The sequence below is a fragment of the Meriones unguiculatus genome, chromosome 2 (genome assembly GCF_030254825.1).
Source record: "Meriones unguiculatus strain TT.TT164.6M chromosome 2, Bangor_MerUng_6.1, whole genome shotgun sequence".
In the NCBI taxonomy this organism is placed as follows: domain Eukaryota; kingdom Metazoa; phylum Chordata; class Mammalia; order Rodentia; family Muridae; genus Meriones; species Meriones unguiculatus.
This window is the reverse complement of record NC_083350.1, coordinates 50,943,553-50,962,356: the sequence shown is the minus strand read 5'-3', so window position 1 is coordinate 50,962,356 and position 18,804 is coordinate 50,943,553. Positions and strand designations below refer to the sequence as shown.

At 47.1% G+C, this 18,804-nt stretch overlaps 1 protein-coding gene and 1 long non-coding RNA gene across 5 annotated transcripts in view; one reads left to right on the top strand and one right to left on the bottom strand.

Annotated features, from left to right (window-relative positions):
• LOC110543938 (protocadherin alpha-C2) overlaps positions 1-18,804 on the top strand; it is a 221,863-nt gene that overhangs the window by 8,399 nt on the left and 194,660 nt on the right. The window contains exon 1 of one of the 4 annotated variants that reach the window (XM_060377411.1): positions 189-2,701. The exons of 1 other annotated variant lie outside the window; for it this stretch is intronic. In XM_060377411.1, the coding sequence (XP_060233394.1) occupies positions 320-2,701 (2,382 nt within the window). In that variant the 5' untranslated portion in view covers positions 189-319. Of the gene's footprint in view, positions 1-188; positions 2,702-6,458; positions 8,952-13,628; positions 16,137-18,804 lie in introns of those variants that run through there. 2 more of the 4 variants (XM_060377412.1, XM_060377408.1) reach the window with 2 other exon arrangements.
• LOC132652337 (uncharacterized) overlaps positions 1-18,804 on the bottom strand; it is an 83,256-nt gene that overhangs the window by 61,646 nt on the left and 2,806 nt on the right. The gene's annotated exons all lie outside the window — the stretch shown is intronic.

Here is an 18,804-nt window from a genome sequence, read left to right as displayed (position 1 = left end):
CTGAACGCCTCTGAAGTTTACGCGTGAATTTAATAGGTAATCTTTACATTTACAGTTAATACGGTAAGCTCACATTTACAGATTTACAGTTAATATGGTAAAGTTACCGAACCGGCTTAGCCACAGGGTGTCGCTGTCTGCTAGAGAGAGTTCTCTAGGAAGGAAAATACCCAGAGCCTCTTTGTTACTCCAGATAAAACGGCAGGAGAAGCAGCAGGATTTGAGCAGGTGTTACACTATTTCTTTCTTTCTTTTTTTTTCTTTTTAAAAAGAAGAACATGATCATTTAATTTAACCAACTCACGGAGGACTGGAAGTGATGCCTTCTTTGAGAGGGGGCCCAGAGATCAGGCGGTGTCTGCTGCTCTGGCTTCTCCTCCTGGCAGGCTGGGAGGCAGGCAGCGGCCAGCTCCACTACTCCGTCCCCGAGGAGGCCAAGCACGGCACCTTCGTGGGCCGCATCGCGCAGGACCTGGGGCTGGAGCTGGCGGAGCTGGTGCCCCGCCTGTTCAGGGTGGCGTCCAAGGACCGCGGGGACCTTCTGGAGGTGAATCTGCAGAATGGCATTCTGTTCGTGAATTCTCGGATCGACCGGGAGGAGCTGTGCGGGCGGAGCGCGGAGTGCAGCATCCACCTGGAGGTGATCGTGGACCGTCCGCTGCAGGTTTTCCACGTGGAGGTGGAGGTGAGGGACATTAACGACAACCCGCCCGTGTTCCCAGCGACAGAAAAAACGATCCATTTTCACGAATTGAGGGTGCTTGACTCGCGGTTTCCTTTAGAGGGAGCATCGGATGCAGACATAGGAACAAACGCTCTTCTGTCCTACAAGCTCAGCCCCAGTGAGTTTTTCTTTCTAGACGTACAAACCAATGACGAACTAAGCCAATCGCTGTTCCTTGTGCTGGGGAAATCTCTGGACAGAGAGGACAATGCTGAGGTGAATCTGTTGCTTGTGGCTACTGATGGGGGCAAGCCCGAGCTCACGGGAACCGTTCAGATCCTCATTAAGGTGTTAGATGTGAACGACAACGAACCCAGGTTTCCCCAACCAGTTTACAGAGTACAGTTGTTAGAGAACACTGCGAGCGGAACCTTGGTGATGAAATTAAACGCGTCTGATGCCGACGAGGGGTCAAACAGTGAGATTGTGTATTCACTAAGTAGTGACGCCTCTTCCATCACACGCACAAAGTTCCAAATAGACCCCAACTCAGGGGAGATCAGAACCAAGGGGGACCTGGATTATGAAGAAAGGACGTCCTATGAAATCCAGGTCATTGCGTCTGACAAGGGAACCCCTTCCATGTCGGGACATTGTAAAATTTCAGTAAAACTTGTGGATATCAATGACAACACACCAGAAGTCTCAATAAAGTCTCTCTCGCTCCCTGTCCAAGAGGACGCTCCGCTGGGCACCGTCATCGCCCTGGTCAGCGTGTCCGACCGGGACTCCGGAGCCAATGGGCAGGTGAGCTGCTCCCTGAGTCCTCAGGTGCCCTTCAGGCTGGTGTCCACCTTCAAGAATTACTATTCGCTGGTGCTGGACAGCGCCCTGGACCGCGAGAGCACAGCGGCCTATGAGGTGGTGGTGACCGCGCGCGACGGGGGCTCCCCCCCGCTGGGGGCCACCGCCAGCGTGTCCGTGGAGGTGGCCGACGTGAACGACCACGCGCCCGCGTTCGCGCAGCCCGAGTACACGGTGTTCGTGAGGGAGAACAACCCGCCGGGCGCGCACATCTTCACGGTGTCCGCGGCGGACGCGGACGCGCAGGAGAACGCGCTGGTGTCCTACTCGCTGGTGGAGCGGCGCGTGGGCGAGCGCTGGCTGTCGAGCTACGTGTCCGTGCACGCGGAGAGCGGCCGGGTGTTCGCGCTGCAGCCTCTGGACCACGAGGAGCTGGAGCTGCTGCAGTTCCAGGTGAGCGCGCGGGACGCTGGTGTGCCAGCGCTGGGCAGCAATGCCACCCTGCAGGTGTTCGTGCTGGACGAGAACGACAACGCGCCCGCGCTGCTGGGGCCTCAGGCGGGCAGCGCAGTGAGCGAACTGGTGTCACGGACGGTGGCTGTGGGCCACGTGGTGACGAAGGTGCGCGCGGTGGACGCGGACTCTGGCTACAATGCGTGGCTGTCTTATGAGCTGCAGCCCCAGACAGGTGGCGTGCGCAGCCCGTTCCGCGTGGGGTTGTACACGGGAGAGATCAGCACCACGCGCGCCTTGGATGAAGCGGATGCTGCGCGCCAGCGCCTGATAGTGCTGGTGAAGGACCACGGGGAGCCTTCGCTGACCGCAACAGTCACAGTGCTGGTTTCTCTGGTTGAGAACAATCAGGCTCCAAAAGCCTCATCAAGGGCCTTGGTAGATGCTGCTGGCCAAAAGGCGTCGCTGGTGACCGTCAACGTGTACCTGATCGTCGCCATCTGCGCGGTGTCTAGCCTGCTGGTGCTCATGCTGCTGCTCTACACCGCGCTGCGCTGCTCAGCGGCGCCCACGGAGGGCGCGTGCGGGCCGGGGAAGCCCGTGCTGGTGTGCTCCAGCGCGGTGGGGAGCTGGTCCTACTCGCAGCAGAGGAGGCAGAGGGTGTGTTCTGGAGAGGGCCCGCCCAAGACCGACCTCATGGCCTTCAGCCCCAGCTTATCCCAAGGTCCAGAATCGGCAGAAGAGAGACAGCCACCCTTAGAGCCAGAATACTTAGGAAAGGTAGGCTAAATTTTTTTCCTGCTAAGAATGTCACTATTTCTGTATTGTTTATGATTCCTGTTTATTATCTAAGCGTATATTTTTATGTCATTGTGCTGTCGTGAGATACTTGTGCAGTAAGACATCACATTCTTGCAAGCAAAACAATTCTCTTAAAGATTCTCATTTTGATAGGTTTAATACTAAGTCTCTGTGTGAGTAACTGGATCATGAATTATTGATAGAAACCAGGAAAAGCTAATATTTATTTATTTATTTATTTATTGTGTGTGCATCATGTCAGTGTGTGGTTGTATTCCTACAGTGTGTGTGGACCGCAAGGGACAACTTTGTGTAGTTGACTCTCTGCCTTTATGCGGGTTGCAGGTTACCCACACAAAGGCAGGTTACCAGGTTTGCAAGGTGAGAGCTTTACCGGATGAGCCATCCCACTGGCCCCAAAGCATAATAACTCAATATCACTCCTAGATGTTCTCCTTTCAAAAACTTAAAAGCCAAAATCAGAGCTGGAGTAGTGGCACACACCTTTAATCCCAGCACTTGGGAGGCAGAGGCAGGCGGATCTCTGTGAGCTCAAGGTCAGCCTGGTCTACATAGTGAGTCCAGGGCAGCCAGAGCTACATAGTGAGATCTAGCTTTGAAAAAAACAAAACAACAAGACAAAACAAGAAAACAACAACAACCAAAAAAGTCAAAATTAGAAAACTTGAATGATTTCAACTTTAGGACATTTCTAAACACTGTTTTCTATTCATCTTTTCAGAGTCTGCTTAGAGTAATATCATTTATACTCTAGACATTTCCCAGATTTGCTCTTTAAACTTTCAAGCATCTCCATCTTTTCCTTTTCTTTGTGTAAGTGAGGAGCATTGTGACCTCGTCTTTGTGCTAGGGTTCAACAGCCACCATCCCAGTGTCAACATTATTAAGTTTCCTTTTGTGAAGATGCTGACTTCTCACTCTTAGCCTGTTTACACTTCTCATCATGCTCTTATATCTGGTTAGCATGCTTGTTCCTTGTGAAACTAGAGTTTTCCCAAAATGCCAGGCCTGGCTTGGATGGCAGCATTTTGTAAATGTTTTTATTTCCTCAGATGAGAGGGATGAGATGAGAACCATTCCTAAGCCTTTCTAGCTCATTCTGAACTCTTTCTGGCTGGTTCAACTCAGCTGTTCTGGCCTAAACTCCTCTCCAAGCTGACTGATTCAAACTGGCTTCTCTCACTTCTGACTGAATTGTTTTGCTTGGTCTCAAACTAATTCTGGAAATCTGTTTTAATCTTCTGGCTCCTTCTTATTCTCTGGCTCATTCTGTCTTCATCTGTGTCTATCTTGTTCCCTCTGCAACCTGTCTCTGTAAAACTGTCCCATTAAAAAACTCCCTCTCTCTATGTGTTGCCTTTAAGTAGCCTCTCTTTCCTGTCCTGTTCCAGTGAGACTTGAGCATGTCCTATCTCTGACTCGTTTTGTCAGTTATTTCTCTGATTCATCATTTTGTCTGCCTTTCAATTAGATGTCTCTTTTAAACATGGCTGCTTCCTTCTATCAACCTTACTTTAATTGTTTGGGATTAAAGGTGTATACTAAGGGCCTGTCTATATTCCAGCCATATCATACTGTTATTTAGAGTGTGCCTGAATCCTAGCCAGATCACATAGATCTAGGAGGTCTTTGGATGGGATTCCTTGCCAGAGCAGCCATGTTGCTGGATTAAAATTCCTCCAAACATTTTCACTGGAAAATCCTGCAGTGGGTATTTAAAACATGGGGCTTGGTCAGTAAATGGCATACTTGTGAAGGATTTATTTTATCCAAAGGAAGATGTATTTGGGTGAGACAACCATCTAAAATGGGTTTCTGGCATTTATTATTTGCTGCCTATCAGTGGCTTCACATGCATGTTGATTTAAATGTATTATTTCCACTAAGTGATTTTAGCCACAAGCATAGCTTAGGCTGTCCATTTCAGCAGGGATCTGCTTCTATCGGAGTTGGCAGTTTGGTGGGTGTGTCTCGGGCTTTCAGGAGACTCCACTCCTATAGGAAACCTTTCATTCTCAGAGTTGATAAGTCTCTTAATGCAGAGTACATATTTCCTGAAAATAAGATAAGTTTGCCGGGCAGTAGTGGCACATGCCATTAATCCCAGAACTCAGGAGGCAGAGGTAGATGGATCTCTGAGTTCAAGGTCAGCCTGGTCTACAGAGCGGGTTCCAGCACAGCCTGGGCTACACAGAGAAACCCTGTCTCAAAAACAACCAACCAACCAACCAACCAACCAAACAAACAAACAAACAAAAAATAAAACAAAAACAAAGACAAACAAACAGTTAAGGATAAAAGTTCATCTGGGCTTTACAGAGGGAAAAAATACCTTGAAGGTGAGAAATATCCTCTTTTTTTGGAAAAACCATTTCACTTAGCTACTCACCTCTCCATGAATGCTGGGTTGCAGAATGGTCAGATGGAGTCTGTGCTACTCAAAGCCTGACCACTGTATTTCTAACTATTGTCAAGTGATGAGCTTTAAAACTTGTATTTAAATGTTCCTAGATTTCCGAGAGCCATAATCTGTTGCCTGATAAACTCCCATGGGTTTCTCAGTCTGAGGTTCACTTTCCTTGTCTAAGTAATATTCAGTGACACTTATCTACACACTGGCCCAGTCTTTTAAACTCAGTGTTCCTTCAGTGTTACCTTTACCTGCATATGATCAGTACTAGAGTCTAGCTGTTACCAATTTATAAGTAACATCCTATTTTCAACAACATAGTCCTTGAATACAATCAAGCATACATAGGTTTTCAAAGACATCTCCTAAATTTGTATTTCATTTTCAAATTAATCATCTAAAGTACGATCATCAGTGTGCCAACATAGTGATATCTATGAATGATTCTTACATACATACTGCTCAGAAATTACTCGCTGCTCTTACAGAGGACATGAGTTTGGTTCCTATCAGCCACATGGTGGCTCACAACCATCTATACCTACAGTTGGACCCCTTAGGCACTAAGCTTACACACATATATATGCAGGCAAACCACTCATACACATAAAATCTTTAAAAAAGAAATGATTTTAGATTAGGGGGATAGCTCAGGGGAAAAGCACTTGCCCTATAATGGATGAATAAAGAACATGATGGTGATTTACAAATGTTCTCAATTAATAATGCAAATGAGCCTGTTTCCAAGTAAGTTGGCAATTGTCAGAATTATATTAAAACACCTATTTGTAAACACGCACACATTTATCACCCATTTTCATGCCTTATACCTTCATTGTCACAAATATCAAAGACTCATCTTTCTATAAGATGTCTGGCATCTTGATTGAAGATTTCATTCAGACAACATCGATTAAAGCCCTTTGAACTTGTTTAGTCTTTATGTACTTGTAAACAGTGAATCATATTAAAATTCATCTTAGAAGATTGTTGTGAAAATTTTAAATGGGGAAACTGTTGAGAGAAACGGAACAGTGTGACCACCATACAGGAAGCTCATTACTAATGAACTGGAGAATGAACTTGTAAGACTATATTTTGATGAAACAAACACTTGGATGACTACTTGAAGAAAATCACAGGTCAAAATACAAATGTTGAGACAGTTTATATTAGGCATATAAGGAAAAAAAAGAGAACATTAAATACTTACACATTTAGCCACTTGGTGTCGCTGTCCGCCACAAGTTCCTTCATAAAGGAAACGCAGCGAGTATTACACATTCACGCGATCCTTTTCGTCACTGTCTCGGAAAAAACGCTAACGGGAAGGCGTTTAAGATGTGAAGAATAAGAAACTGAAAGTATTTAAGAAAAATTGGGACGGTGTGAGAGCAACCAAATATTCGGAAGAGGCTTGCGATGGTGTTTTCTTGGAGAGAAGATCAGCGTCTGCTGCTCTGGTTTCTCCTCCTGGCAGCCTGGGAGGCAGGCAGCGGCCAGCTCCACTACTCCGTCCCCGAGGAGGCCAAGCACGGCACCTTCGTGGGCCGCATCGCGCAGGACCTGGGGCTGGAGCTGGCGGAGCTGGTGCCCCGCCTGTTCAGGGTGGCGTCCAAGGACCGCGGGGACCTTCTGGAGGTGAATCTGCAGAATGGCATTCTGTTCGTGAATTCTCGGATCGACCGGGAGGAGCTGTGCGGGCGGAGCGCGGAGTGCAGCATCCACCTGGAGGTGATCGTGGACCGTCCGCTGCAGGTTTTCCACGTGGAGGTGGAGGTGAGGGACATTAACGACAACCCGCCCGTGTTCCCTGCGACCACAAAGAATCTGTTTATTTCTGAATCTCGACAGCTTGGCTCTCGGTTTTCGCTAGAGGGCGCATCAGATGCAGATATTGGAGCAAATTCTTTGTTGACGTACAGTCTTAACTCCAGCGAGTATTTTACTTTGGACGTCAAAAGAAAAGACGAGGAAATTAAATCCCTGGGGCTCGTGTTGAAAAAACTTTTAAATCGAGAGGACGTTGCTGAGCATCATCTACTGATAACGGCGGTTGACGGTGGGAGACCCGAGCTCACTGGCATCACTCAGGTGAAGATCACTGTTCTAGATGTGAACGACAACGCCCCAGCATTTGGCAGGACGCTCTACAGAGTCAGGCTATCCGAAAATGCGCCAAATGGCACAGCGGTCGTGGAAGTTAACGCCTCAGATTTGGATGAAGGAGTGAATAAGGACATCGTGTATTCTTTCCACACGGATACGTCAGCTGAGGTCTTGTCTAAGTTCCACCTGGACCCGCTCGATGGACGCATCACTGTGAAAGGCAACATAGATTTCGAGGAAACGAAATCTTTTGAAATCCAGGTAGAGGCGGCAGACAAGGGGACCCCCCCAATGACAGATCACTGCACGGTTCTAGTTGAAATTGTGGACGTCAATGATAATGTGCCTGAACTGGTCATCAAGTCGCTGTCCCTCCCTGTGCTGGAAAATGCTGCACTTGGCACCGTCATCGCCCTGGTCAGCGTGTCCGACCGGGACTCCGGAGCCAACGGGCAGGTGAGCTGCTCCCTGAGTCCTCAGGTGCCCTTCAGGCTGGTGTCCACCTTCAAGAACTACTATTCGCTGATGCTGGACAGCGCCCTGGACCGCGAGAGCACAGCGGCCTATGAGGTGGTGGTGACCGCGCGCGACGGGGGCTCCCCCCCGCTGGGGGCCACCGCCAGCGTGTCCGTGGAGGTGGCCGACGTGAACGACCACGCGCCCGCGTTCGCGCAGCCCGAGTACACGGTGTTCGTGAGGGAGAACAACCCGCCGGGCGCGCACATCTTCACGGTGTCCGCGGGGGACGCGGACGCGCAGGAGAACGCGCTGGTGTCCTACTCGCTGGTGGAGCGGCGCGTGGGCGAGCGCTGGCTGTCGAGCTACGTGTCCGTGCACGCGGAGAGCGGCCGGGTGTTCGCGCTGCAGCCCCTGGACCACGAGGAGCTGGAGCTGCTGCAGTTCCAGGTGAGCGCGCGGGACGCTGGTGTGCCAGCGCTGGGCAGCAATGCCACCCTGCAGGTGTTCGTGCTGGACGAGAACGACAACGCGCCCGCGCTGCTGGGGCCTCAGGCGGGCAGCGCAGTGAGCGAACTGGTGTCACGGACGGTGGCTGCGGGCCACGTGGTGACGAAGGTGCGCGCTGTGGACGCGGACTCTGGCTACAATGCGTGGCTGTCTTACGAGCTGCAGTCGGCAGCGGGCAGTGGGCGCCTTCCGTTCCGGGTGGGTCTGTACACCGGCGAGATCAGCACCTCGCGTGCCCTGGATGAGACAGATGCACCGCGACAGCGTCTGTTGGTCCTGGTGAAGGACCACGGGGAGCCCGCGCTGACAGCTACAGCCACCGTGCTGGTGTCTCTGGTGGAGAGTGGGCACACGCCAAAGGCCCCATCGCGGGCTTTGGTGGATTCTGCGCACAGGGAGGCGTCGCTTGTGGATGTCAACGTGTATCTGATCGTCGCCATCTGCGCGGTGTCCAGCCTGCTGGTGCTCACGCTGCTGCTGTACCTTGCACTCAGGTGCTCCACGACACCCACGGAGGGCGCATGTGGGTCTGGGAAGCCCGTGCTGGTGTGCTCCAGCGCGGTGGGGAGCTGGTCCTACTCCCAGCAGAGAAGACAGAGGGTGTGCTCTGGAGAGGGTCCACCCAAGACCGACCTCATGGCTTTCAGCCCCAGTCTTCCACCCTGCCCAGTTAATCAGGATAAAGAGGACAAGCTGGTGGCAGACATTGACTTCTCCGTCAAAGTGAGTAAACTTTCCCTCTAAAATGTTCCGATTCTGTAGGACAGTGTTTTCACTTCTTGGAGACACGTTAAAATTGTTCTGTTGATGGTCTTTCCGTTGAGCACTTCACACTCACTAATTTTGCCGTTAAAACTGGGTTCTTGAGGCTAAATTGTGTAACCAATCGACAAGTGGTGAGGTCCCCGCTTGAGATGTGTTTGTTGATAAAAACGGTAGTAGTAGGGCTATTTTATGGCTGCGTGATTACTAATGGGAACCAGTTTCTTCTTGTGTGAATTACAGTATTTAGAGCATCTTGTTCCATCTCGTCGTCCATTAATCCCTGCTCAAAACTTCAATATCTTTTGCCTCTCTCACTGAGATTTTTAGGAGGTGCTTGAAGAATTCTCACGGGGCCACTTTCTGGACAGTTAATCATGCTTGTATTTAGAGGAGGTGACTAGTAAGAACTTTCTTTAACTCATCACTCACAGGACATTAGCACCCTTCCAACTACATAAAATAGGTTAACAATGGAGAAGTTTTACTGGTATGGTAGTTTTAAAATTATATATAAACTTATTTTCAACAAATTGCCCAAATTGAAAATAATTTATCATTAGATTTAAAATATTATTTTTAAAACATTTAAATATATTGTGGGAGTATTAAATTTTTATTTCACAGTGATTTTTTTATTTAAAAAAATAATTATGCATGTGAGTGGTGTATACGCATGTGTGCTCTTAACCACTACCTGTCTTTCCAGCCTCTCGAAGGTGATATTTTTAATAATACCATTAAACATTATGAGAAATCAAAACAAAACAATGTTCTGAAAACACTATGTCATCCTTTCCCTCCAGTTCAAAGTATTTTAATTCCTGCTTGGTATAGTAGCACATACTTTTAATCCCAGCACTTGGGGGACAGAGTCAGGAGAATCTCTGTGAGTTCAAGGTCATCCTGGTTTACAGAGTGAGTTCCAGGATAGCCAGAGCTCCATCATGGGGCCTTATCTTAAAAAAAAAAAAGTATTTTTAATCTTGTACTGAGTTATTTTCCTTTTGTTTCTGTGAATATCTATCTTTCTTGTACTAAGTAGAAACCCTCAGAAAACTGACACCAAATAAAATTTAAGGAAGACTATTCTCCAGTTATTTTTTCCAATGTATATATCCATTTCTCATAAAAAATATTCTCACACCTGTTCAATTTCCCTTGTTACCAGAGAGAACTACTAGCCAAGTAAAACCTGATTAACAGTCATGGCATTGTGGGTAGGACCTATGGGAGACATATGATTTTGTTTTGTTTAGGACATTCTCTTACTACATAGCTCTTGCTGTCTGGGAACTCATTCTGTAGACCCTTGAACTCACATAGATCTGCCTGCCTCTGCCTCCAGGGTGCACCACTAAGCCTGGCTGAAATACATGTTTTCCTTATAGTTCCCTTTTTAAATTTCCATTTTCTTTCCTGGAATGATTTTTCCCCCTCTTCATTCATCAAGTATTTACCAAAGCATATCCAACCTCAGTTCAATAGTTATTTTATCAGTTTGTTATCGTCCTGTGGTAGGTTACAGAATCATTGTTCTAGAATCTTGTCACAGAGTCCTTGTTCCTCAGATGCAGGACTTCAGTCTTCTAATCCAGCTCCTTTTGAAATTCTTGCTTAAGAAGACTTTTAAAATGTTTTTTTTTGAAAGTTTTTGAGGTAGCATTTGAAAGAGCCCAAGTTGATCTTGAAATTGGGCAATGGTGGTTTGAAGTGTTTTAAGGGTTTTTCTCTTTAGACATGTATTTTTGCTATAAAAGATGAGTAAGTAACTAATTAATTAATGAATGTGTGTGTCACATATATAGAAGTCAGAGGACAAGCTGTGGAGTTGACATGATCCTTCCTTTGTGTGTTCTGGGGATCAAACTTGATTGCCACATTTGCATGGCTAGTGCTTTTTACCTACCAATCCATCTCAATGGTCCCCAAGATGAATATTTAATATGTATTTATTTCAAATGAATATTGCATTAGCTATTTCCCTTGTTGTGGTGACAAATTCATAATAAAATAAAGAAAGGAAGGTTTATTTTGACTCACAGTTCTAGGGAACTACTGTCCATCATGACAGAGAATTCTTGGCAGCAGGTAGGCTTGTCCTGTCTTAGGAGTCAGAGAGTGATGAATGCTGGTTCTCCTTTGGTTCCTGCTTTTTATTCAAAGCAAGTCTCCAGCTGTGGAATGGTGTTGCCCACACCCAGGGTCAATCTTCTCCTTTCAATTAACATAATCTAGGAAATCCCTCACAAACATGTCCAGAGGTTTGTTTCCATCAAGATTGTTGAAAATCAAGTTAATCAAGATCAAATGCCACAAATATCAGTTTCTATTCTGTTGTACTGCCTATCTATGCACCCACAGGCTCTGTAAATAAAACAAAGGGAAGGCACTTCTTGTGACTTCTTCCAGTGTGTCTTACATCTTTGGTAATTTGGAAAAAAAACCCTTTGGGTACTTGGCGAGAGTATGCTTATTTCTGTTTTAATTCAGAAATTAGCTTTGTTTGAGAGAGAGAAAAAGAAAGGGAGTCTCTTTCCAGAGAGGGGAGCTTGAAATTATTTTGATTGACTTTTCTTTGGTTTAAACAAACATGAAGGAAAAACTTATGAGTTTAAAATGGAAAAGGAGTCTTCAGATGGCCACTTCCACCCACTCTTTCTTTGTTAAGATTGCATAGGAAATTACTGTATTTGTTAGGAAGTCTCTGTTGTTCAGAAAGGCCCTGGATGAATCTAGATCATTCCTGGCCAAACTTGGCATGAAAATTAAGGTCAAACCCAGGCTTTCTATGTTGAAATATATCCTCTTTACATAAGTGTCATATGGATTGTTTACTTGTTTGTTTTTTTGAGACATGGTTTCTCTGTGTAGCCCCTAGATGTCCTGGAACTTGCTCTGTAGACCAGGCTGGCCTCAAACTCTGAGATCCAACTGCTTCTGCCTCCTAAATGCCGGGTCTGAAAGCATGTGCCACCACTTCCTGGCTTGATTTTTGTATGTGTATAAAAGGAAAGTATTGTGATACCATTTTTTTTTTTTTGGAACTTGAATTAACTATTTCATTAAGAAATTAAAGGGAAAGAACCTGGGCTGGAGATGCAGTTCAGCTGCTAAAGTGCTTGCCTAGCATGAAAGATGCTCTTCAATCTATGCCCAGAACCTCATAAAATCTGTGGTGGTGCATGCCTATAAGCCAGCCCTACTGGCAGAGGAACCAGATATTTCAGCTAAACTTTGGCTACATTGTAAGTTCAAGTACAGCCTGAGCTAAATAAAAACCTGTCTCAAACGTGAAAAGAAAATGAAGCCAACTGTGTTGGGTAGATAACCAGCAAACACTATTTGACTACCTCTGAGGCACTAATATTAAAATACAATAATTATCTTTAAAATAATTATTTCAAAAGAGTGCACAAATGCTTAAATGGTTGCAAGTGAGTAATTAAAGTAATAAATGAATCAAACAATGCAGTCTTGGTGCTTCAGGTTATCAAAGAGGGTTAAAAAAACTGTAAAATTACTTTAATCATGAAATACCTATAATTTGGGGAGCTTTTAAATTGGTTTGTAGAGTGCTTAGAAATTTTTCTTTCCCTTTTTCTAGCCAACCCTACACTCTATCACTTCATTTAAGAATGGCCTGCAAGTTTACACAAATGTTTAGTTAATATATATCATGAATTAAATAATATATAATTATATATTTAATTATAATTACACAATTAAGAATATATATTATATAGAATATAATATATATTAACTAAACCTGTTACCTAAGGGACAAAATGAGTATGACTGTTTGTTGATGAATGCTTCCTTGAAGGTAGGAAATTATCCTCTTTGACTAAAATACATGAAGACGCTATGAGAAAATAGACGTCTAGGCATTCTGAACACAAGAAAGCACCAGGAATTTATAAACCACGAGATAAGAAATGAGAATACTACCCTTGCTCATGGGAAGTGAAGTCACTTAGAATAAATTATGTGAAATATTCTACCACACATGCTATTTGCCACGTTTCAAATTCCTTATTAAATCTCCCATGTACACCTGGTCCTTTGCAATGCCAGGAACACATTCTGTGGAATGTTGACAGACTTTAATCTCTTAAACCAATATATGCAAACTTCCCTTTCAATGGCTTGTTCTCAGAATCAGTGGTTCCCTAAACATTGTTCATCTCAAGATTCAGAACCAATACTGCAAGCTCAAGGATGAACAGAATGTCATTGCCAATAACAACCCACCATTTGATGTCTCACAAGGAATCTGTCACTGTAACCTACACCCCATTGCCGCATATTTACAAAGTTTGTATTGACAGCTGAATCTCTATAACTATTTACTACCTACACGAAAAAGAACTTCCGCTGTATTAGAAGCTGATGTTCTGGTAAAACGAAAGTTCACACAAAATTAATCACTGGTACGGAACGCATACCTACAAAACACAACTCTAGAGATTTTTTAAAAGCTGGAAATCTTTTTGGAAAAACCGGAATAGAAGTTTTTAGTGGTGTGGATTCCTGGAACCCATACTTACAGCTTGGAGCCACGTGATGTCGCTCTTTACCGCAAAATAGATCCGACAGAAGACAGACTAAAGGGGAAATCTTTTCCATTCTCCCCGGAAAGCTGAATCCACCATCCGGAATCTGAACAATGGAGGCTGCAGCGGCGGTGGGCTGACGGATTAGAAGATTTCTAGCTCTGAGAGAGGATCCCTCATCAGAACGAAGCACCGTGCACCTGAGATGGAATTTTCCTGGGGAAGTGGCCAGGAATACCAGCGTCTGCTGCTGTCGCTCCTGCTCCTGGCAGCCTGGGAGGCAGGCAGCGGCCAGCTCCACTACTCCGTCCCCGAGGAGGCCAAGCACGGCACCTTCGTGGGCCGCATCGCGCAGGACCTGGGGCTGGAGCTGGCGGAGCTGGTGCCCCGCCTGTTCAGGGTGGCGTCCAAGGACCGCGGGGACCTTCTGGAGGTGAATCTGCAGAATGGCATTCTGTTCGTGAATTCTCGGATCGACCGGGAGGAGCTGTGCGGGCGGAGCGCGGAGTGCAGCATCCACCTGGAGGTGATCGTGGACCGTCCGCTGCAGGTTTTCCACGTGGAGGTGGAGGTGAGGGACATTAACGACAACCCGCCCGTGTTCCCAGCGACACAAAAGAATCTGTTCATTGCAGAGTCAAGGCCGCTTGACACTTGGTTTCCACTAGAGGGCGCTTCAGACGCAGATACCGGAATCAATGCCGTGCTGACTTACAGACTCAGTCCCAATGATTATTTTTCTTTGGAAATACCATCCAACGAAAAACGAGTAAAAGGTCTTGGGCTTGTATTACGGAAATCTTTAGACCGAGAGGAAACTCCAGAGATTTTTTTAGTGCTCACTGTCACGGACGGAGGCAAACCCGAGCTGAGCGGCACTGTTCAGATACTCATCACAGTGCTGGATGCCAATGACAACGCTCCAGTTTTTGACAGATCCCTGTATACCGTAAGATTGCCAGAAAATGTCCCAAATGGGACAATGGTAGTCAAAGTCAATGCCTCAGATCTGGACGAAGGCGCGAATGGGGATATCATGTACTCATTTTCTACGGATGTTTCACCAAATGTGAAATACAAGTTCCACATAGACCCAGTCACAGGACAGGTTACTGTGAAGGGACACATTGACTTTGAAGAATGCAAATCCTATGAAATTCTCATAGAGGGAACTGACAAGGGACAACTCCCGCTCTCTGGACACTGTAAAGTAATTGTAGAAGTTGAAGACATCAATGATAACACCCCAGAGTTGGAATTCAAATCTCTATCACTTCCAGTCAGAGAGGACGCTCCGCTGGGCACCGTCATAGCCCTGGTCAGCGTGTCCGACCTGGACTCCGGAGCCAACGGGCAGGTGAGCTGCTCCCTGAGTCCTCAGGTGCCCTTCAGGCTGGTGTCCACCTTCAAGAATTACTATTCGCTGGTGCTGGACAGCGCCCTGGACCGCGAGAGCACAGCGGCCTATGAGGTGGTGGTGACCGCGCGCGACGGGGGCTCCCCCCCGCTGGGGGCCACCGCCAGCGTGTCCGTGGAGGTGGCCGACGTGAACGACCACGCGCCCGCGTTCGCGCAGCCCGAGTACACGGTGTTCGTGAGGGAGAACAACCCGCCGGGCGCGCACATCTTCACGGTGTCGGCGGCGGACGCGGACGCGCAGGAGAACGCGCTGGTGTCCTACTCGCTGGTGGAGCGGCGCGTGGGCGAGCGCTGGCTGTCGAGCTACGTGTCCGTGCACGCGGAGAGCGGCCGGGTGTTCGCGCTGCAGCCCCTGGACCACGAGGAGCTGGAGCTGCTGCAGTTCCAGGTGAGCGCGCGGGACGCTGGTGTGCCAGCGCTGGGCAGCAATGCCACCCTGCAGGTGTTCGTGCTGGACGAGAACGACAACGCGCCCGCGCTGCTGGACTCTGAGGCGGGAGTCTCTGGGGGAGTGGTGAGCCGGCTGGTGGCACGGTCAGTGGGTGCGGGCCATGTGGTGGCCAAGGTGCGCGCAGTGGACGCGGACTCCGGCTATAACGCGTGGCTGTCTTATGAGCTTCAGCCATCGTCAGGCAATTCCCGTAGCCTATTTCGCGTGGGTCTGTACACAGGCGAGATCAGTACTACGCGCGTCCTGGACGAGGCAGATCCGCCGCGCCAGCGCCTTTTGGTGCTGGTGAAGGATCATGGCGATCCAGCAATGACGGTTACTGCCACAGTGTTGGTGTCGCTGGTGGAGAATGGCCAGGTACCGAAGGCTCCATCGAGGGTGTCCACGAGTGTCATAAACTCGGAGGCGCCGCTGCTGACCGTCAACGTGTACCTGATCGTCGCCATCTGCGCGGTGTCCAGCCTGCTGGTGCTCACGCTGCTGCTGTACACCGCGCTGCGCTGCTCAGCGGCGCCCACCGAGGGAGCCTGTGCTCCGGGGAAGCCCGTGCTGGTGTGCTCCAGTGCGGTGGGGAGCTGGTCCTACTCGCAGCAGAGGAGGCAGAGGGTGTGCTCTGGGGAGTATCCACCCAAGGCTGACCTCATGGCCTTCAGCCCCAGTTTATCTGATTCAAGGGACAGAGAGGATCAATTGCAGCCCGCAGGAGAGTCCCCCGGAAAGGTTAGTTTTAACATTGTCTTTGACTTATGTTCTCATAAGTGTTTTGTTATCACTTTCCTCACAATCTTATATTTATTTACTTATTTTACTGGATATGGGATTCTTGGTGATCGTTTTCCTTCGGGAGTTTGAATATATCTTTTAGCATGCAAGTTTTCTGCTGAAAAAAAAATCCGCCGATAACTTTATCAGTGTTTCCTTGTATATGATGACTCACGTTTTCCTTTCTGGGTCAAACTCCTCTCTTCATTGTTGACTCTTGACAGTTGGTTTGTAGATGTGGCTTCACTTAGTTCACCTGTCTGAACTATGTTAGGGTTCTCAGTTCTGGCTATCTATTTCATCCGATTTAGAGGGTCCAAGTAATAGTTTCACAGCCTGGCTCACTCATCCCAAGTGCTGTAATCCCAGTACTTGGGGAGGCAGACGCAGGTGGATCTCTGTGAGTTCAAAGCCAGCTTGGTCTCCAAAGCGAGTTTAGGACAGCCAAAGCTACACAGAAAAACCATGTCTCAAAAACAAAAAACAGACTCCCCCCCCAAAAAAAAATCAAGTCGTAATTTCACTCAGGTCTCTGCTTGTTCTTTCCTGTGAATAGCACAGTGCACACATTGGCTCACAGTTTAAAAAAACAATCCCATTAAGACTCTTAGTTCTTCATTCTTTAGAGTTCCATCTTAGCTCTGACTGCCTTCCTGAGCAATTCCAAATTACCCCATCCTTGAGGCCACTGTTTCTTCTGCTTGGTCATGTATGCCATTGGTTTGCTCTAGTGACACTTTCAGTCAATTGCTGTATTCTTCAGCTCCAAAATTTCTGTGTAGTTGGTTAAGAACTCCATTTCTATTGAAATTCTTTTTCTCTTGTTGTTTCTTATTTTTTTGAGCTCATTGGGCATTTTGTGTTCGTTTGTTTAAACACTGTCAGAATTCATTTGCCTCTATGTCTTTACTGTTGGTTTCTGAGATAACAAATTCTTTGTGTGCTGCTCCCATGCTTTTTTTTTCTCTTATGTGGTGTCCACGTTCCCTTATTTGTAAACAAGCAAACAAACAAAACCCCAGCCACCTCTCCTAATCTTCTGGCCTACCTCTGTACAGAGAAAGACCCTCATTGTCAATTGTCTAAGAATCTGGGCTCCTTCAAGCCATTCGGGCAGATGTATGTTCTTTGTAGTTTTATGCATAAAGTCCTAGCAGGAGTGATCCACTGACTCTTTTCTTTCAGGGGCTCATAAACTCTGCTCCCTTTAGTGTCTGTTCACTGCACTGCAGATACCTCGGAGTAATAGTGTCTGCTCATGTCTTTCCTCTTTCCACACAGGGTCTCACTATGAAGCCCTGGCTGGCCTGGAAATCACGGAGACCCTCCTACCTCTGTCCCTCAAGTGCTGGGATTAAAGTTGTGTACGCACACCTGGATGCCTGCCTCTTTTTTTTTTTCTTCTGAGTAGTTTTCAGGCATTTAGGATCTGCTGTGTTCTCTCAGTGTGCTGATTCAGGTGAGACAGAAAAGAATTTTTGGTCTGCCCTTCAAGAAGCCATATAATAGGCCCCCTGTCCCACTGTTCTCATTTCCTTATGAGGGTGTGGCTGCTAGGGTGAGGCAGCTTCTGTCTGTGGAGTTGCAGGGCCTGTAGCATAACTGCAGCTGGCTGCCCTCACTAATCCTAGAATGTTGGCTTCCATTTGTACCAGAAGCAGTGAGGCAGAAACCAAGCCTTTGGGTAGTGCTCTGCACTCTAAAATGTTACTAGGTAGAATGCATCATCAACTCTTCAGCATTCCCTGGAGAGAAGCTAGAAGCTGTTGCTTCCTCCAAACTGAGTGGGAATGTTCTGGAGAAAAGAATATGAGAAGTTCCCTGTATTTCTTGCCTGCTTTGAAAGGAGAGTTTTGGGCTTGTCTGAAGTGCAGAAGCTTACAACTGGAACAGGGCTGTGTTCTTCTTGACAATGTGCTTTTTTTTTTCAATGCAGTTTATTCAGGAACCTTGAACAATCATCTGACCCTGGGGAAAGCCAGCCCACAGCTTAAATAGCCTCTGGGTAGCCAACCCAGGCGTGCCACGGGGGCAATGCAGATAGGTCCACATACATGGAAGCAAGCCAGATCCTCGGCCTTAGCCAAATGTGGAGTTGTTCGTGACAGAGAGCACTCACCATCGGGAAGGTGGAAGGCGGAAACCAGCTCCATCTTTAAGGCATAGCATTCCGCAGCTCTCTACAGTTCCCCCTTTTTGTTTTAGATGCATCAGGCAAGAGTAGAGGTCTGATCTCTGATATTAGAAATAAATTGGGACTTTGTACTGATGTTCATTTAGGTGTCATCAACCTAAAGAGCATCAGACCCGTCAGATACCTTTTTCTCAGAGGTGGGACCTGGGGCATCAACCCGCATGCAATCAGACATGCTCTTCTCTGGGTCGAAAGCTGCTGACCCTGAGTGCAGTGCTTAGCCTCGCATCCTGAGCGTATCATTTTAGCTTTTTATGGTATCCAACCATGCTTTTTTTTTTTTTTTTTTTTAAGGAAAGAAGGTTCTGGGACTTCATATGACATCATCTTGATGATGTCTGTAGCTCTGATGTGTGATTTAAAGTCATAGATTCTTTTTATTTTCTCTTCCACTTTCTAGGGATTATCATGCACGCTCTTGGCTATTAAAGC